The sequence below is a fragment of the Balaenoptera ricei genome, chromosome 6 (genome assembly GCF_028023285.1).
Source record: "Balaenoptera ricei isolate mBalRic1 chromosome 6, mBalRic1.hap2, whole genome shotgun sequence".
Classification (NCBI taxonomy): Eukaryota; Metazoa; Chordata; class Mammalia; order Artiodactyla; family Balaenopteridae; genus Balaenoptera; species Balaenoptera ricei.
This window is the reverse complement of record NC_082644.1, coordinates 2,801,830-2,821,365: the sequence shown is the minus strand read 5'-3', so window position 1 is coordinate 2,821,365 and position 19,536 is coordinate 2,801,830. Positions and strand designations below refer to the sequence as shown.

The 19,536-nt window shown below is 37.8% G+C and overlaps 1 protein-coding gene across 7 annotated transcripts in view; it reads left to right on the top strand.

Moving 5' to 3' along the window:
• NEK1 (NIMA related kinase 1) overlaps nucleotides 1–19,536 on the top strand; it is a 224,020-nt gene that overhangs the window by 163,842 nt on the left and 40,642 nt on the right. For all 7 annotated transcript variants that reach the window (XM_059926738.1, XM_059926733.1, XM_059926735.1 and 4 more), the window contains one exon: nucleotides 1,845–1,997. In XM_059926738.1, coding sequence (XP_059782721.1) covers nucleotides 1,845–1,997 — 153 coding nt within the window. The remainder of the gene's footprint in view (nucleotides 1–1,844; nucleotides 1,998–19,536) is intronic.

Below are 19,536 nucleotides of genomic sequence, written 5' to 3'. Positions count from 1 at the left end.
GGAGCCTCTTCCAGAAGCTAAGCTGTGAGGAGAAGAGAGATGAGGGTGGTGCCGGGTGCTGGAACCTTACGGAAAAGAGCTTTGAGGATAGAAGTGCATCCCCGCACCCATTTTAGTACTTGCCTGACCTCTGTCGCGGTGCACATGGGAACCCAGCGTCCCTTCCGGTGCCTGCGCTGGCGCTGCGTGGCCCCACTGCCTCTCGCTCTGCCCCTTCTGCCTTCGTGAGGCTCCCTTCCCACCGCTGGCGCCCAGCCGCTCTTTCTACTTCACGGCCCTCCTCCCCTCTCCTCTTTCCCAAGCCCTTTGCACAGCGGGCTCCTTTCCTTCATTCGGACCCTGTTGTTCCACTGCCCCCATTTCTGAAGCCCTCCTTGTAGCAGAGCTCTTCACAGTATTGTCTGGGTACAGCCGGCTGCTGGCTCTGCACCTTCCCCCCACCCACTTCACCCCGTTTCCCACCCTCCCCCTTTAGATTGCTTTGGCACCTTTATCCAACACCACGTGGCTGTAAGCTTTGGGTCGGTTCTGGGTTCTTTACCCTTCTTAACTATCCTTTTAAAAATTGTTCCTTATTGGTAATCATTTTCCCTGAACAAAACTGAAATTACCAGCTAATCTGCAGATATTTACTTTCATGGACTAGTACACAAAAATTTGTATTAACATGTATTTGGTCACCTTTGAAAGTTTATATGACTTACACTCCATAATAATATCCTGTCTGTTACTGCTAGGTGCCTATATGCTTCATGTATTATTATCAAATGTTCTAAAGACTCAAACTTCAGTAGGTCCTTTTCTGGTTTTTGCTTTGCTAAATTTTAGTAAAAAGGTTTACCCCAAATTATTATTGTCAAAAAGGAAGTGTCAGTTGTCTACTTACGATAAATAAGGTAAAACAAATTTTCTTAGAAATAGTTTTCTCTACTTTTAATCCATATGCACATTTATCTTAAGATTTTTTTTTCTAGTCTCTTCAGTGAAATTTACAGAAGCAAAATATTAATTTATATTTTATCTATTTTTGTACTACCCCAAATTATTCTTAATTATCTTAGGTTTAAAATATTTTTTTTTCTCAAATAAAAATTTTACAGAAACATAATTTATGTTTTTTCCATTTTTATATTCCCTAAAACTAGAGTTTAATTCATAAGTGTTTTAAAAGGCAACTTTAGATATATTTATTATTAGTAGTATTAGTTGCTTTTGTTTTTTTCTATCATTTATTATTCATTCTCTGAAAGTCCTTTTTTTGGGTTTGGTTTTGTTTGTTTATGTTGATGACTATTTTTTTTTTTATTTAATTTTTATTTTATATTGGAATATAGTTGATTTACAATGTTCTGTTAGTTTCAGGTGTACCGCAAAGTGAATCAGTTGTACATATACGTATATCCACTTTTTTAAAGATTCTTTTCCTATATGGGTCTTTACAGAGTATTGAGTAGAGTTCCCTGTGCTGTACAGTCGGCCCTTGTTGTTTATCTATTTCATATATAGTAGTGTATATATGTTAATCCCAAACTACTAATTTATCCCTCCCCCCCCAACCTTTCCCCTTTGGTAACCATAAGTTTGTTTTTGAAGTCTGTAAGTCTGTTTCTGTTTTGTAAATAAGTTCATTTGTACCATTGGTTTAGGTTCCACATGTAAGTGATATCATATGATATTTGTCTTTCTCTATCTGCCTTCACTTAGTTTGATAATCTGTAGGTCCATTTTTAAGCACCATCGTTATATTCTCTTTGTGATGTAACCTTTTTTTCCTGTGAAGCACTCAGTTGGATAGAAGATCTTAAATCTGCCTTAAGAAATTTTTTTATATCTTTTTCTTCTAGAACATACAGTGGGAGAGGTTATTAAATTAGATCCTGGTGGATCTCCAAGAAAAGTCTGGGGAAGAAGTCCTACAGATTCTGTTCTAAAGATACTTGGAGAAGCTGAACTACAACTTCAGACAGAACTCTTGGAAAACACAACTATTAGAAGTGGTAAGCAGAGAAACTAGTTGTTTTTCTATACTACAAATAATATTAAAAATGGAATTGTATTTTTAAAGATGTGTCTATTTTAAATGAATTGTTTGTAATAGACTACCTTTTGTTATAATAATTTTCTAGTTAGCTGGAGAATGGTTGCATTTTCTGGGGAGTTGTCTCAAATGGTAGTCTTGAGTTTTGATCTGAAGTAACCTGGGTGGGATCTAAAAATAAAGGAAGAGGAAATGTATATGGGAGAGGGGGAGCCGGAAAAATAGAGCCGTCAGAATGCTGTTTCACGTGAAGAAAGATGGAGTAGCAGTGCGTTGAGATGAGTGGTGTATGTTTAATGGGGATTCAGGAGTCGAGTGGACTGAAGGACTGAAAGATCTTGTCGTAGGCACGGCAGGCGTTGTCCTAGGCCTGGGAGGATGCGTTGGTGTGAGGCAAGAGGAACGCGCTTGTGGTCCACGAGTGCGATGGGTCTCAGTGTTACAGCTGTGCCAAGAGGGGAGTGCTCCTGTGATCAAACAGGTGTTTTAGGAGTTCACAGCTTACTCAAACCAAGAGAGAGTCGAAGACGGATTTTCTTTTTTGGAAGTTGTGTCAAGGCTTGAATGTGTGTGTATGTCACTTTTCTGTGGGTTCATGCTCGCTCCCACCCTCTCTTTCTTTTTATCTGCCTCTCCTTAAAGCTTAGAGTGAAACTTATATCCAAAACTGACACAAGAATAACCTGGGAGGTGAAGCTACTCACATTATGTAAAAAGGAATTAGCCAGATGCTGACAATTAGCTACGGAAATGAACCTACATACTTATTACAGAAGTAGCAAAAGTAGGTTGTTCTTTCCTTATTAAGAGTGAACCTCCCAGCCGCTAATCATTATAGCATTTCTTTAATATTAAAGGGAAAAAAAACAATTTGAACAAAGTGTATAAAATCATTTGTTTGAAAAAAGGGCAAGTACATGAGTGTGTATATTTGTAATCAATTTGTTCACACTCTTGGGTCTGGAAGTTGTGCAGTTGATGCCAAATAACAATCACAACCAAAAATACAATACTAGTAACAAATTCCTACACCTCAGTCTGAGCCTGTTCTCAGATGCCCCAGGCGTTATTTAGAAAGAAGTGCCTCCAGGCTAAAGCATTTCAAAAATAATAAAAATTTCAGATTATTTGGTAGTCTAAAAGTCCTAAATATGTTCATTCCCATTAGAACTATTACATTTAAATTCAGATTCCTCTTATGTAAAATTTTTATTGCTTAAATAAATGTAATAATGGTCTATGATAAGAGTTAGGCAGTGTGAAAGCAGGACTCTCCTTCTCCATACAAATAGTCCACCTACATATAATTGGAACTGAAATTTTTTTTATGATTTGTCTTTTTAAATATCATATTTACCAATTATTGAATACTTATTAGCTGTGCATACTATTATGTGTTTGGTGGTAAAGCTACAAAGAGTAAAAGATGGTCGTTGCTCTCAGAAGGCAGACACAAATGAAAACAAATAAAGGGTAATCTTGAATGAAAAGGGCAAGATTAGAAGTACCCACAAAGTTAAGAGGCAGTGCAGAGATGTTTATGTAGTTGACTTTATCTGTGATAGTGGAAGGCTTCCAGGCGCTGTCATCTGCTGTTTTTAACATTTCTCTTCTAACTACATTTAACTACAAGAAGATGCTCTGTGCTGAGATTTTAAGACAAAGAAGCTACAGTTGTTGGCGTCACGGAGATCACAGTGTGTGGCAGAGGTGTCGCCTGTGAGGCGGTGTGGGCCCACAGCCGGGGGGCTCCGGGCTACCAGCACTGCCCCGTGTCATTGATGCTGCTAGGCTTTTTGGGCCGGGGAAGGCCACAGAGAGGGCAGGTGCTTTTGAGCTGGGCCAAAGATACAAAAGAGCCCACTGGCTAGTTAGGGGAGAGGACGAAATTCTAGGCAATTTGCAAAGACGCAGAGGTTTTGTTAACATGTGCGAGAGCATCTTCATGTCATGGAAAGAAAGTTCTGGTTTCATCACTTGCCAGCAACCATGGGGCAAATTCCTCTGACTTTGACTTCCAGGTGCTCGGTGTGTAGAATGGGAACACTGTCATTTAGGACTGTTTTGTGGATTAAATGACAAACAGGATGGACTTGTGTTGTCTTTAGTCTTCCAATCCTTATGTCACTGTCTCTTTCATCATTTTGATTGTTGAAGCTCTTTTGTGATAGATTCCTTAGGAGGAGCTCATGTGAACAATGCAGCCAAAGATTTTGCATGTTCATAAGTTTGTGTGAAGACTTTCTTCTTGAAGGTAGGTTTGGCTAAATATAAATCCTTGACTTACATTTCCTTTCCTTGAATGTCTTTAATGGATAACACTGTTGTATTGTGACTTAAGGCATAGCTGTCAGGAAGTCTGGTGACAATCTTACTTTCTTTTCCTTTTAAATGGCTTGGTCTTTTTGTTTGGATACTCAAAGGATATCTTTTTCCTTAAAATCCAATTTCTTAAAATATATTTTGTTGTTGGTTTTTTGTTTGTTTGTTTTTAGTACATGGTTGGTTTGTTTGTTTCTTTTCATAGACTTTTGTTTTAGAGTATTTTTGGGTTCACAGCAAAATTCAGCAGCAAGTACAGAGAGTTCCCATATACCCCCTTCTTCCACACATGCAGAGCCTCCCTAACCATCACTCCCCACCAAGAGTGGTGCATGTGTTACAGTCGATGAATCGCATTGACACATTATTACCACCCCAATCCATAGTGTACCTTAGGGGTTTAGTCTTGCTGTTGTACTTTCTGTGGAGTTTGACAAGTATTTACTGACCTTTATCCACCATTTCAGTATCATACAGAATAGTTTCCTGCCCTAAAAAACCCCTGTGTTCTACCTGACTATCCCTTCCTTCTCCCAAACTCCTAGCAACCATTGATCATTATACTGTCTCCATAGTTCTGCCTTTTCCAGAATGTCCTATGGTTGGAATCACACAGTGTGTAGCCTTTTCAGACTGACTTCTATCACTTAGCAGTATGCATTTAAGTTTTCTCCATGCCTTTTCCTGGCTTGATAGCTCATTTCTTTTTAGTGCTGAATAATATTCCATTGTATAGATATACCACAGTTTGTCAATAAAGGTTATTTAATAGGTTGTTCACCTATTGAAGAATATCTTGGTTGCTTCCAGGTTTTGGCAATTATGATTAAAACTGCTGTAAACATCTGTGTTCAGGTTTCTGTGTAGACATAAGATTCCACCTCATCTGAGTATATGCCAAGGAGCCCAATTGTGATTGTATGGTGTAAGAGTATATTTAGTTGTGTAAGAAACCACCAAACTGTCTTCCAAAGTGGCTGTGCCATCTTGCGTTCCCACCCATGTGGACTGAGAGTTCCTGTTGCTCCACATTGTTCAGCAGTATTTGTTGTTGTCACTGCTGTGGGTTTTAGCCACCATAGTAGGTGTGCAGTGGTGTTACCTTGTTTTAATTTGCAGTTCCATAACGGCATACGATGGGGAGCATCTTTTCATAGGCTTCATTGCCTTCTGTATCTTCTTTGGTGAGGTGTCTGTTCAGATCTTTGGCGCATTTTTTTTTAATTTTTATTTATTTATTTATTTATTTATGGCTGTGCTGGGTCTTCGTTTCTGTGCAAGGGCTTTCTCTAGTTGCGGCAAGCGGGGGCCACTCTTCATCGCGGTGCGCGGGCCTCTCACTATCGCGGCCTCTCTTGTTGCGGAGCACAGGCTCCAGACACGCAGGCTCAGTAATTGTGGCTCACGGGCCTAGGTGCTCCACGGCATGTGGGATCTTCCCAGACCAGGGCTCGAACCCATGTCCCCTGCATTGGCAGGCAGATTCTCAACCACTGCGCCACCAGGGAAGCCCTGGCGCATTTTTTAATTGGGTTTGTTTTAGTTTTGGTTTGGTTTTTTTAATTCTTTTTGGTAACTATGTAAGGATGGATTTTTTTATATAAATTTATTTATGTACTTATTTATTTTTGACTGCGTTGGGTCTTTGTTGCTGCACGCAGGCTTTCTCTAATTGCAGCGAGTGGGGGCTGCTCTTCGTTGCAGTGGGTGGGCTTCTCATTGCGGTGGCTTCTCTTGTTGCGGAGCTCGGGCTCTAGGCATGTGGGCTTCAGTAGCTGTGGCTTGTGGGCTCCAGAGCGCAGGCTCAGCAGTTGTGGCGCATGGGCTTAGTTACTCCGCGGCATGTGGGATCCTCCTGGACCAGGGCTCAAACCCGTGTCCCCTGCGCTGGCAGGGAAGTCCTGGGTTGTTTTCTTATTTTTGTTCTGAGAGTTTTTTGTGTGTTTTGGTTAACAGTCCTTTGTTTTTATTTCATTTGTAAATATGTTCTCCCAGTCTGTGGCTTGTCTTCTTATTCTTTTGACAGTGTCTTTCACAGAGCAAAAGTTTTTTTAAGATAAATGAAATTAGCTTATTAAATGTCTTTCATGGATTGTGCCTTTGGTATTGTATCTAAAAAGTCATTGCCAAACCCAAGGTCACCTGGATTTTCTCCTATGTTATCTTCCAGGAGTTTTATAGTTTTGAGTTTTACATTTAGGTCTGTAATCAATTGTGAGTTAATATTTGTGAAGAGTGTAAAGTTGTTTATTTGCCTGTGGATGTCCAGTTGTTCCAGCACCATTTGTTGCTAAGAAGACTGTCCTTTTTCCATTGAATTGCCTTTGCTCCTTTGTTAAATGTTAGTTGACTATATTTCTGGGCTCTCTGCTTGTTCCATTGATTTGTTTGCTGTTCTTTCATTAGTATCACACTGTCTTGATTACTGTAGCTTTTAGTAAGTCTTGAAGTTGGGTAGTGTTATTTCTCCAGCTTTGTTTTTCTCCTTCAATGCTGTGTTGACTAATCTGGATCTTTGCATCTTTATGTAAACTTCAGAATCAGTTTGTCAATATCCACATAATAACTTGCTGGGATTTTAATTAGAATTGCATTGAATCCATATATCAAGTCGGGAAGAACTGACATCTTGACAGTGTTGAGTCTTCCTATCCATGAACGTGGAATATCTCTTCATTTGCTTAGTTATTCTTTGATCTTTTTCATTAGAGTTTTGTAGTTTTCTTCATCATGGTATATTTTTTAATATGTAGTTTCCAGTCTTTTTTAGGAAAGTATTCTTGAATTATAGTTTTCTGAGTTCTTTGTTCTGTTCCTTAAGTATACTTCAGGGACTTCTAGGTATATTTTGGATCTTTTTTGCTTATCACTTTCTCTTGAATCCTTTTTGTCAATTTTTTTCTTTAATTAAAATTTTTTTCTCCTATTTACCTTCCATATCTCTTAAGACATTGTGTGTTTTGCTTATATGATCTTGTTTTTTCTAGAATCTTTATTTTTCAGATTTTTTTCCTTCTTTTCTAATCTTTCCTGAGCTCTATCAACTGCCTCATTTCTGATTTCTTTTCTCACTGTAATTGTATTATATTGTAATTTATATTTTTATGTTGTTCTCTTATATCTTCTACCATGTTCCTAGTTTTTCTATTTGATTTTTAAGTAGTAGGTTATAATTTTAATTTGTTTCATGGATTTTTATTATCTCTGGCCCACAGAGGACACTTGGCATTGTCTGGAGACTTTTTGGTTGTCACTCATAAGGTTACTGTAGGTATCCAGTGGGGAGAAGCCACACAGAGTGCATATTGTAACAAGTGTTCTCCCAAAACAAAGAATTATCTGACCCAATAGTGCCAAAGTTGGGAAACACATCTATGGGGACATTATTCTATTTCTTCTTCTTCTTTTTTTTTTTTAAATTAATTAATTAATTTGGTTGCACCGGCTCTTTGTTGCAGCAGGCCGGCTCCTTAGTTGTGGCTCCAGGCCTCCTTAGTTGCGGCATACAAACTCTTAGTTGCGGCATGCATGTGGGATCTAGTTCCCTGACCAAGGATCGAACCCTGGCCCCCTGCAATGGGAGCACAGAGTCTTATCCACTGTGCCGCTGGAGAAGTCCCTCTATTCTACTTCTTATTCTTTTTTTTTTTTTTCCTGACAGTAACTTTGTATAGAATTTAACAATGATCCTTTTATGTTACTTATTTTCATGTGAAATTAGATTTGCTAAAATTTTAGGAAGGAAGAGTGGGTAAAAATAGCTTTTCTAACTTTATAACTTGAGCTTCCTCTTCTGTTATTTTTATGGCATGTTTAAAAACCATGGCCTCGTAGAGTCTGAGCTCTTCTGTCTTTGCTCCTTTCCCCCTCTTTTCTCTGTCCTTTGTTTCTGTTATCCCTGCACAGATCAATTTGGATTTTCTTTCCAGCAATTTCTCCTCAGTGTGGGGCTTTGATCTCAAAGGGCGCTTCAGGTGGTTAGTTTCGAGAATTCTTAGGAGCAGACTGCCCCGCCCTTTTTGACTTCTCCATTGGTCCTTCATTTTAAATGAAAATTGGAATGTGTAAAAACACTTCCTGTTTTGGCTACCCTCCTTATATTGGCCAATCGTGCTTGCCTGTGAATACTTGCTGGCTTTTTGGGGTTCTCCTGATCTGGGGTCTGTCGGGTGCCCCATTGTTTCCCTCTGCTTTCTTTTGCACAGATGCTATTGCCACCTAAGTCTGGAGCTGACTGTGATTTGTCCCTTTTCACATGTGTTTTGGGGGCTATGAGGTCACCTAGATTTGCTTTAGATGTTATTTGTGGGCGTTTGGTTCTCTTGGTTTTGTCTGTTTTGTGGGGGGGTTCAGGGAAATTTAAAAAAATAAAACAAAAACCAAAAAAAAACTATGTTCTTTGCTATCTTGCCAGAATTTCTCTATTTGGCTTTAAATATTTAATCCATGGATGGTGTTGCTCTAAAAATTTTTGTTCAATTTGACTATTCTTCCCTTCTTAACATGTAACACCTATAACTCTCTACCCAAGAAAATAATTCATGAGGGAAGTTTGCCTATAATTTTCCTTTTTTGTAAAGTGCTTATGGTGGTTTGGAATTAAGGTTTGCCTGACTTATGAAACAAGGTGGGAAATGTCGACTGAAAAAAAAATGCACAACCTAAAAGTTGAGAATTATGTTTTATTTGGTGAACCAAACTGAGGACTTAAACCCAGGACACAGCATCTCAGACAGCTCTGAGGGGCTGCTCCAAAGAGGTAATAGAGGAGCTAGGATATATAGGGGTTTTTGGAACAAACACTAGGTAGTCAGAACTTCAAAAGATTGCTGTTAATTCGAGAAAACCAGACATCTCAAGTTAAGGAATTCAGCACTCTTCTATGTATGGGAAGATGCAAGAGTCTGGGCTCACTGAAATAATTATTTTTGATATTTACCTTTCGATATGCGCCTCAGCTGTGCGGGGCCGGAATCCTGTGTTTTCTCGTCCTGAGTCCCCTCAGGGTGCACCATTGGGGAGGGGGGCGGAGGGGGATGGGGAGTGGCTGCAGCAGTGACTGTTTGATGGGGGGGCATCCTGTTTCTAACCTGAGTCCCCTCAGGGCTCACCTTTGGGGCAGCTGTAATGTGATGGCTTACTTTGTTTATCGATATGGCAGGCAGCATTTATTATTGACAGAAACATTCCCATTTTGACTATATTCTGGAATACTTTGTGAAAGATTAGTATTATTTTTTCCTTAAGTATTTGGAAGAATTCACCTGTGAAGCCATCTGGACTTGGTATTTTCTCTGTGGGAAGATTTAAATCATAAATTTAATTTATATTGTGATTTCTTTTGTGTCAGTGGACCATTTGCAAGTGTTTTGCATTTAATTTCCTAACATTTTGGGGTTTCTCTAGTTATCTTTCTGTTGTTGCTTTGTACCCTGTGTTGTGGTTATAGAACATCATAGTGTACATGATTTCAGTCCTTTGACATGTTTGGTGCTTGCTTTCTTGCCCAGCTTATGGTCTCTTTTGTAAATGTTTCATATGCATTTGAAAGGAATATGTATTTCACAGTTACTGTATTTATGTATGTATTGGGTTGGCCAAAAATTGTCTTCGGTTTTTACATAAAAATAAAAGACACATTTTTCATTTTCGCCAAGAGTTTTATTGAACAACCTATTCACCCTTTTGTTCCACTACCTTCTGCCGTTTTTCAGGCAACTTCATAATTCCATGTTCCCAAAACTTTTTATCTTTTTGGGCAAAGGACTGTTCCAGGTGCCTTTTACAGTTTTCCAGGGAATTGAAATTTTTTTCATTATGAGAATTCTGTAAAGACCGAAATAAATGTAAATCCAAAGGTGCAATGCCTGGTGAATATGGCACATGAATGAGAATTTCCCAACCAAGCTGTAACAGTTTTTGCCTGGTCATCAAAGAAACATGCAGTCTTGCATTATTCTGATGGAAGATTATGCGTTTTCTGTTGATTAATTCTGGGCGCTTTTTGTCGAGTGCTGCTTTCAGTTGGTCTAATTGGGGGCAGTACTTGTTGGAATTAATCGTTTGGTTTTCTGGAAGGATCTCAGAATAGAGGACTCCCTTCCAATCCCACCGTATACGCAACATCACCTTCTTTGGATGAAGACCTGCCTTTGGTGTGGTTGGTGGTGGTTCATTTCACTTTCCCCACGATCTATTCTGTTCCACATTGTTGTACAGTATCCACTTGTCATTGCCCGTCACAATTTGTTTTAAAAACGGAACATTTTCGTTACGTTTAAGTAGAGAATCTCATGTGGAAATATGGTCAAGAAGGGTTTTTTTAGCTTAACTTACATGGAACCCAAACATCGAAGCAGTTCACATAACCAAGCTGGTGCAAATGATTTTCAGTGCTTGATTTGGATATTTTGAGTATGTCTGCTATCTCCTGCGTGGTATAACATTGATTGTTCTCAATTAATGTCTCGATTTGATCGCTATCAACTTCAACTGGTCTACCCGACCGTGGAGCATTGTCCAGCGAGAAATCTCCAGCACGAAACTTCGCAAACCACTTTTGACACGTTCGATCAGTCACAGCACCTTCTCCATACACTGCACAAATCTTTTTTTGCATTTCAGTTGTGTTTTTACCTTTCTTGAAATAATAAAGCATAATATGCTGAAAATGTTGCTTTTTTTCTTCCATCTTCAATATTAAAATGGCTACACAAAAATTCACCAATTTTGTTAAGTCTTTTTATTTTTTATTTATTTATTTTATTTATTTATTTTTTTGCTTGAGTAATGCTTGTGGAGTTGAATTTTTTAAACATCTTTATTGGAGTGTAATTGCTTTACAATGTTGTGTTAGTTGCTGCTGTATAACAAAGTGAATCAGCTATATGGATACATATATCCCCATATCCCCTCCCTCTTGCGTCTCCCTCCCACCCTCCCTATCCCACCCCTCTAGGTGGACACAAAGCACTGAGCTGATCTCCCTGTGCTATGTGGCTGCTTCCCACTAGCTATATATTTTACATTTGGTAGTGTGTATATGTCAGTGCTACTCTCTCACTTTGTCCCAGCTTACCCTTCCCCCTCCCCATGTCCTCAAGTCCATTCTCTACATCTGCATCTTTATTCCTGTCCTGCCCCTAGGTTCTTTGGGGTTTTTTTTAGATTGCATATGTATGTGTTAGAATACGGTATTTGTTTTTCTCTTTCTGACTTACTTCACTCTGTATGACAGACTTTAGGTCCGTCCACCTCACTACAAATAACTCAATTTTGTTTCTTTTTATGGCTGAGTAATATTCCATTGTATACATGTGCCACATCTTCTTTATCCATTCATCTGTCAATGTAGGTCTTTTTTTTAAATGCACGCTGATATGGTAGCTGTCGCATGCAATCTAACAAAATTGTTTCGAATGAAGTTAAAGACAACTAAGTGCTACTAGAGCCATCTTACGGGAAAAAAATGAACGAACCTTTTGGCCCACCCAATATATTCTGTGTTGTTTAATCATGATGTTCAAATCTCCTGTATTTTTAACTGATTACTTGTCTGCTTGTTGTATCAGGTACTGAGTGAAGAGCATTAATATCTCCAAGTGTATGTGTGGATTTTTACATTTTTTCCTTTTAAGTCTATCAGTTTTTGATATTTATGCTTTGAAGCTAAGTTATTTAGTGCATAGCAACTTAAGTTGTTGCCTTAAAGTGTTTAGATCATTGCACTGGTCACTTTGTGCATCTTTCTGCTGCACTGACCCTTTATTGCTATGACATGTCCACTTTTATCTCTAGTAACATTACTTCCTTTAAAGGCTGCTTTATGTCCTATTACAGAGCTACACCAGCAAGCATTCTTTTGGTTAATGTTTCCTTAGTATATCTTTTTCTGTAGCCTTTTCTTTCATTTTCTCTGACTCCTTATGTTTAAGTGTGTCTCTTATCTGAAATCCAGCCCCACAGTCTTTGTCTTTTTTTCAGAGAGTTTAATTTATTTACATATAATGTAATTACTGATTTGCTTTGATTTAGCCTATGTATATGTTTGTCCCTATATGTTTTTTATTTGTCCCATCTGTTCTTTGTTTCTTTATTGTTTTTTTCCTTTCATTATTTTCACTCCTCCTTTTGGATTAATCAAACATTTCATTTTTATCTTCTATTTGGTTTTTTTTGTTTGTTTTGTTTTTTTATAAATTTATTTATTTATTTATTTTTGGCTGTGTTGGGTCTTCGTTGCTGCGTGTGGGCTTTCTCTAGTTGCGGCAAGCGGGGGCTACTCTTTGTTGCGGTGCATGGGCTTCTCATTGCGGTGGCTTCTCTTGTTGCAGAGCACAGGCTCTAGGCATGCGGGCTTCAGTAGTTGCGTCGCGTGGGCTCAGTAGTTGTGGCTCGTGGGCTCTAGAGCGCAGGCTCAGTATTTATGGCGCACGGGCTTAGTTGCTCCGCGGCATGAGGGATCTTCCCAGACCAGGGCTCGAACCCATGTCCCCGGCATTGGCAGGCAGATCCTTAACCACTGCACCACCAGGGAAGTCCTTCTATTTGTTTTTAATTGTACATTTTTCATTTGCCCTTTGTCATGGTCCTAAAGATTACAATTTGCATCCTTGCTTAATTCTACCATAATGCTCATTTATATATACCTAAAGTTAGTATTTATATCCCTTCTCAAACCATGCACAGTCCTTTTACCAATATTATTCTATTTATTCCCCTCTAAACCCTTTATGCCACTATGATTATATATTTTATTTTTATATCTTATACAGCTCATAAGGCATCATCATTATTACTGTTGTTATTATGCTAAACAATCAATATTTTTTTACATTTACCCATATTTTATTCTTTACAGTGCTCTTTATTCTTTCCTGAAGTCACACACTTCCATTTGATATCTTTTTCTTTTAGTGTAAAGAACTTCCTTTAGTATTTCCTGTAGTGCAGATCTGCTCTTCATAAATTCTGTCAGCTTTTGTTTGTCTGAAAAGATTTTATTTCACCTCCAGTTTTAAGGAGTATTATCACTGGGTATTAAACTCTAGGTAGATGGAGGTGGGGGGTTGGTTTGTTTTTGCTTTATTTCATTTTGTTTTTTGCACTTTAAAGGTGTCGTTACATTTTCTTCTGGTATCCATAATGAGGTCAGTTTTATGTCTTATTTTTGTTTGTTTGAAAGCAATATATGTTTCTCTCTTAGCTGATCTAGTAGTTTCTCTTTGATTTTCAGCAGTTTTACCAGGATATGCCTAGGTAGAGTTTCCTGTGCTTTTAACCTGCTTTGGGCTTTCTCAGCTTCCTAAACCTGGAGATTGGTATCTTTTTTGAGTTTGGGGAAAATTATGTGCATAGGTCCTCCTGTATTGCTTCTGCCCATTTGCTCTTCCTCATTTTGGACTCCAGTTACATATATTCGACCGTTTGAGTTTGTCACATATGTCTTCTGTGCTCTGTTCTGCTTTTTTACATTTTCTCCCTTTTGCTTCAGTCTGTTTAAATCTGTTGAGCCCTTTAGCATTTCACTGATTCTGTCTTCTGCTCTCTCTAACCTGTTAAATCCAGTGGGTTCCTAATATGATACTGTGTTTTTCAGTTCTAGGATGTCCATTTCATATTTTTTATAGATTACAGTTTTCTGTTGAAAGTATTCATGGATTTGTCCATTTGGCCCATCTCTATTTTCTTGACCATATTAATCACTTATTTTAAGGTCCCTCCTTGATAAATCTCATAACTGAGTCATCTAGATCTGTTTCTGTTGTTAGCTAGATCTGTTCTATTTCTGTTGTCTCTTTTTCTTGGTTTTCAGTCACTTTTTCCTGTTTCTTTGTTATAAACCATGCTTTATAACATAGAGCAGTGAACTTTTTCTATAAATTGTTAGATTGTAAATATTCTAGGCTTTGTGAGCCCATATATACATATTCTTCTTGTTTTAAAAATTTTCTACAGCCCTTAAAAATGTAAACGTTTTTCATAACTTGTAGGCTATACCAAACCACAGTGCAGGTTAGAATTTTTGTACCTGAGTTTTACAGTATTTGATTGGATGCCAGACATTGTGGATGAAAAATTTAATAGCCTCTGGGTAATGTTATCTTTCTTCAAAGAAGATTAAGTTTTCTTCTTAAAACTAAATAATGCCAGCAGATGACCTTGATACTGTTGAAGTTAGCTGTGGCCTGTTTGTTTCCAAGCGGTAGCCCTTGTTCCTACGCCTTGATCTGTCTGAGACCTCCTCTCAGTGCTGATGATGTTTGTTCACCATGCCCTCCGCATTCCTGGGACCTGACCTCTACTCTCCCTACCAGCACCATCCAGCTGCTCATCTTTGCCCAGCACATCACCCTCCTGGTTGCTGATTTATGCTGGCTTTCCCAGAGTGTTGCTTGTGAATGAATGCATAGTTTAGGAGTTAGCCGAAAATAGAGGGGATTTTTTGTTGTGCTGAGGGGAACTTTTTGGTGATTTTTTCCTTGCAGTCTGGGTCACTTTGTAGCCGCAGACTTATTAGCCCAGTAAGACTTGCCTCCTGCCCGTGCTGGACTTAGGAAGTGCCCGCAGGGAAGCTGGGATGGAGTGGAGCTCATCCTAGTGTTTGTTGCTCTCCGTCGTGGCCCAGTGCACCCTGCCTGCATCACTTACTCTCCAGTGCTTCCAAACGGCTTTTTAAATATTTTTTGTTGTTGTTCATCATTGATATTTATTTTCAGTGGGCAATTAATCCAATATGAGTTAAATTGTCATGGCCAGGAAAACAAGTCCCTACATTTTTTTAAACTAACTTTTTTTCCCCTTGACTACAATAGTATATTTTCATTGTAAAACCTTAGAAAATACCAAAAACTGTGCTGTAGAAAATTGAAATTACCTAGAACCTTGCTACCTAGAGATTATGTTCCTGTTAATCACATAAATTTTGTTTTTATTTAAAAATCTAGTTCTCTTGTTATAAAAGTTATCTGTACACATAATTAAAAATGCCAAGTAGCTCTGGAAGTCTTTTACGAAAAACTGCAGTTCCTAGACATCACTCGTCACCTTATTTTCTGCTTCCCAAAGTCAGCCACTTTCAGTTCTTTTAACTATTTGTTTTCTTATTTATCAACATAATTATAAATCATATACCTATACTATTACTTCTTGATTTTTAAAAGTGTTTATTATTATTATTATTATTATTTTAGTTTTAGACATTATCTATGGACTTCCTACTTTGGAAGAGAAGAATTTAGCTGCCTTTCCTCCATCTGTTTTTTTTCCCCTGATCTCACCATATACAACTGTACTTCCTATCCCCAGATCCTCCAAATTTACTTGTAATTTTGGTGAAATCATCGTACAGTGTTGGTATTACTTTGACCATGTATATTCTAATCAAAGCTGCGGTAGTTGTACCATGACTACTTTTCTTTCTTGCACAATATTTTGTTTTCCCTTTAGTGAATAATTGCATTGTTTTTCACAAACTTATTTCTAGTTTGTTGCCAGACTCTTCCCTAGATATGTTTATCTCTTCTCAGATCATCCAGATACATTAGGTAGTATATGGGTCTAATCTTGGAACCATTTCTTCGGAATCCCCTCTGACCGGCTCCAAACCAGACGAGTTTTTCCTGTGACCTGCTGGAGAGATGCCATCCTGGCCTCTCCCCTAACCTGTCCTGACGTTAGATCTCTTATTGTCCTGATGTTAGATCTGTCCTGATGTTAGATCTCTTATTGTCTGGAGTCCATGGCTTCTTTTTTCTTGATATATTCCCCCATTTTACTGGCATCTGTGGGACATGGTGTGTGTGTGTGTGTGTGTGTGTGTGTCAGAAATCGCTGCTGTCCTGCGGTGTCCACTCCTCCCTCCTTCCTTTTTAGTGCTAGCCTCTCCCCATGCCCCCACGCCCACTTCGGATTTGGGTTGGCGCATGGCTGCCCAGGCAGAGACATCATTTCCCAGCTTCCTTTTGCAGCTGGGTGTGGCCGTGGGAACAGGTTGCATCCAGAGTAAAATAGCCATTCATATGGCTTTTAATTCTTTTTCCAGCTTTATTGAGTTATGATTGACAAATTTTAAAAATTATATATGTTTAAGGTTTACAACATGGTGTCTTGTCATAAGTATACCTCGTGTATCACCACGATCAAGCCAATGAACATGCCCGTCACCTCACATAGTTAGCATTTTGTGTGTGTGATGCGAACACTTGAGATTTACTTTCTTACCAAATTTCAAGTGTACTGTACATTATTGGCAACTGTAATTAACCATGCTGTGTATTCGATCTCTAGAAGTTTATGCATCTTATGACTGAAGATTTGTACCCTTTGCCAACATCTCTGCATTTTTCCCACCTCCCAGCCCCTGGCAACCACCATTCTACTGTCTGTTTCTGAGTTTGACTTTTTTAGATTCCAGTTATACGTAATATCATGCAGTGTTTGTCTTTTTGTGTCTGACTTATTTCACTTAGAATAGTATCTTCCAAGGATTTCCTTCATGCTTAAGGCTGAGTAATATTCCACTGTGTATATATATACCACATTTTCTTTATTCATTCATTGACACTTAGGTTGTTTCCATGTCTTGGCTACTGTGAATAATGCTGCAGTGAACATAGGAGTACAGATACCTCGTCAAGGTACTGATTTAATTTCCTTTGGATAAATACTCAGAAGTGGAATTGCTGGATCATATGGTAGTTCTATTTTTAGATTTTTGAGGAACCTCAGTACTGTTCTCCATAGTGGCTGCACCAATTTACATTCCCACTAACAGTGCACAAGGGTTTCCTTTTCTCCACATTCTCATCAGTATTTGTCATCTCTTCTCTTTTTGATAATAGCTGTATTAACAAGAGTGAGATGATCTCTCACTGTGGTTTTGATTTGCATTTCCCTGATTATTAGTGATGTTGAGCCACCTTTTCATATATCTGTTAGCCATTTATATGTCTTCTTTTGAAAAATGTCTATTGAGTTCCTTTGCCGATTTTTAAATTGCTGTCATTAATAATGGCAAAAAAAATTTAATATGTCCATCTTTTTGCTGTTGAGTTGTTTGAGTTACTTAAATATTTTAGATGTTAACCTGTTATCAGATATATAATTTGCAAATATTTTCTCCCATTCCATAGGTTACCTCTTTATTTTGTTGATTTTTTCCTTTGCTGTGCACAAGCTTTTACTCATGTGGACCCACCGTTTTGTTTTGTTTTTGTTTGTGCTTTGGTGTCATATCCAAAAATTTCTTACTAAGATGAATATGCTCTTTTCTGAAGTGCCTATTCAAGTGTCTTGCCTATGTTTCCATTATGTTGGTTTCCCTTTGGTTTTTAGGAGTTCTTTGTATATTCTGGATAGAAGCCTTTTGTTAGTTACATGTGTTGTAAATATATTTTGTCTTTTAGTGGCTTGTCCATTTAAACTTGTCCTTAAAAATGCCAACTGTGAAGAAGAGGACTGAATAAATTGGACTATAATAAAATTAACAACTTCTCTTCAAAAAATGCCATTTAGTAGAATGTTGAATAGAAGGGTCATGTTCTTGATTCAAGGGAGTAAAATGTATCATGTTAACTCAAGTCTTTTTTGAAAATACCCATTTTCAGATTAAGGAATTCCCTTCTAGTCTTACTTTATAAAGAGTCATTAAATTTTATCTCACCCTTTTTCTGACTTAATTAAGATGATTGTATGATTTTTCTCCTTGATTATATTAATGTAACAAATAACATTGATTGATTTTCAAATATTAAGCAGGCCTTGTCAATATTATCACTTTTTTTTCATTGTTACCAATCTTACAAGTTAAGATTCCATTTGTGATTTTCTGATTGTGAGTGAATTTCATCATATCACAGTCTTTTGGCCATTTTGATTTGCTTCTCGGTAAATTGTGTGTATATTCTTTGCCTTTTTTATATTACATTTCCAGTTTTTTTTCTTGTGAATTTTTAATCTGGTATAAATAACCTTTATCTAGTATATCATCACAGTTTCTTTCCACCCTCTGCTGTTTCACTTATTTTTATGATATTTTTGGCTATACAGAGTTTTTTTTTTCTTTTTTTAAAATGTTCATGCAAGTATATCTTTTATTTATATCTTCTGAACTTCCTTTATTGGGTGAAAAATTTGGCAAATCTTTGGATTAGATAGATAGATAACAGACATGTGTACACATGTGCATGCATATATGTATATAATCTTTAACCTAGCTGGAATTCTAAAATATTTTCCTTGGTTGTTTTTATTTTATTTTTTTTATAGTAGCATTTTTTAAATTAATTAAGTTATTTATTTATTTATTTTTGGCTGTGTTGGGTCTTTGTTGCTGTGCGCAGGCTTTCTCTAGCTGCGGCGAGCAGGGGCTACTCTTCACTGCGGTGGCTTCTCTTGTTGTGGAGCACGGGCTCTAGGCACATGGGCTTCAGTAGTTGTAGCACGTGGGCTCAGTAGATGTGGCTTACAGGCTCTAGAGCCCAGACTCAGTAGTTGTGGTGCACGGGCTTAGTTGTGCTCTGCAGCATGTGGGATCTTCCCGGACCAGGGCTCGAACCCGTGTCCCCTGCATTGGCAGGTGGACGCTTAACCACTGCACCACCAGGGAAGTCCCGTCCTTGGTTGTTTTTAGACAATTATTATTTCAAAGGAATTTTAAGTTCACTTTATCTAATTGAGTATTATGATTAGAATTGTATTAAATTTGTATATTGATTTTTGGCATTTTTTTTTCTTTAAATTTTTGGCTGCACCCCGCGGCATGTGGGATCTTAGTTCCCCGACCAGGGATCGAACCCTCACTGCCTGTATTGGAAGGCGAAGTCTTAACCACTGGACCACCAGGGAAGTCCCCATGATTTTTGGAATTTTTTTTATTTCGAGAATTTAAGTATGTCTTTCTTTTTGCACCAGTCTTGTTCTGTGTTTTTCAGTAACATTTTGTTTTGTTCATTTAAGTTCTAAAAGCTTTTTTGGTAAATTTATTTTTATACAATGGGTATATTTTTGTCTTTATTATAATATAGATGATGTATTTTTTCCATTTCCCTAGGTTGTTATTTCTAGTTAAAATAAAGCTATTCTTTCTATTACCCAGCTATGTAAAATTTTATAGCCAGACTCCTTACTGAATTATTTCATTAAATCTATTAAGTTTTTTTCTTTGACATCGTAAA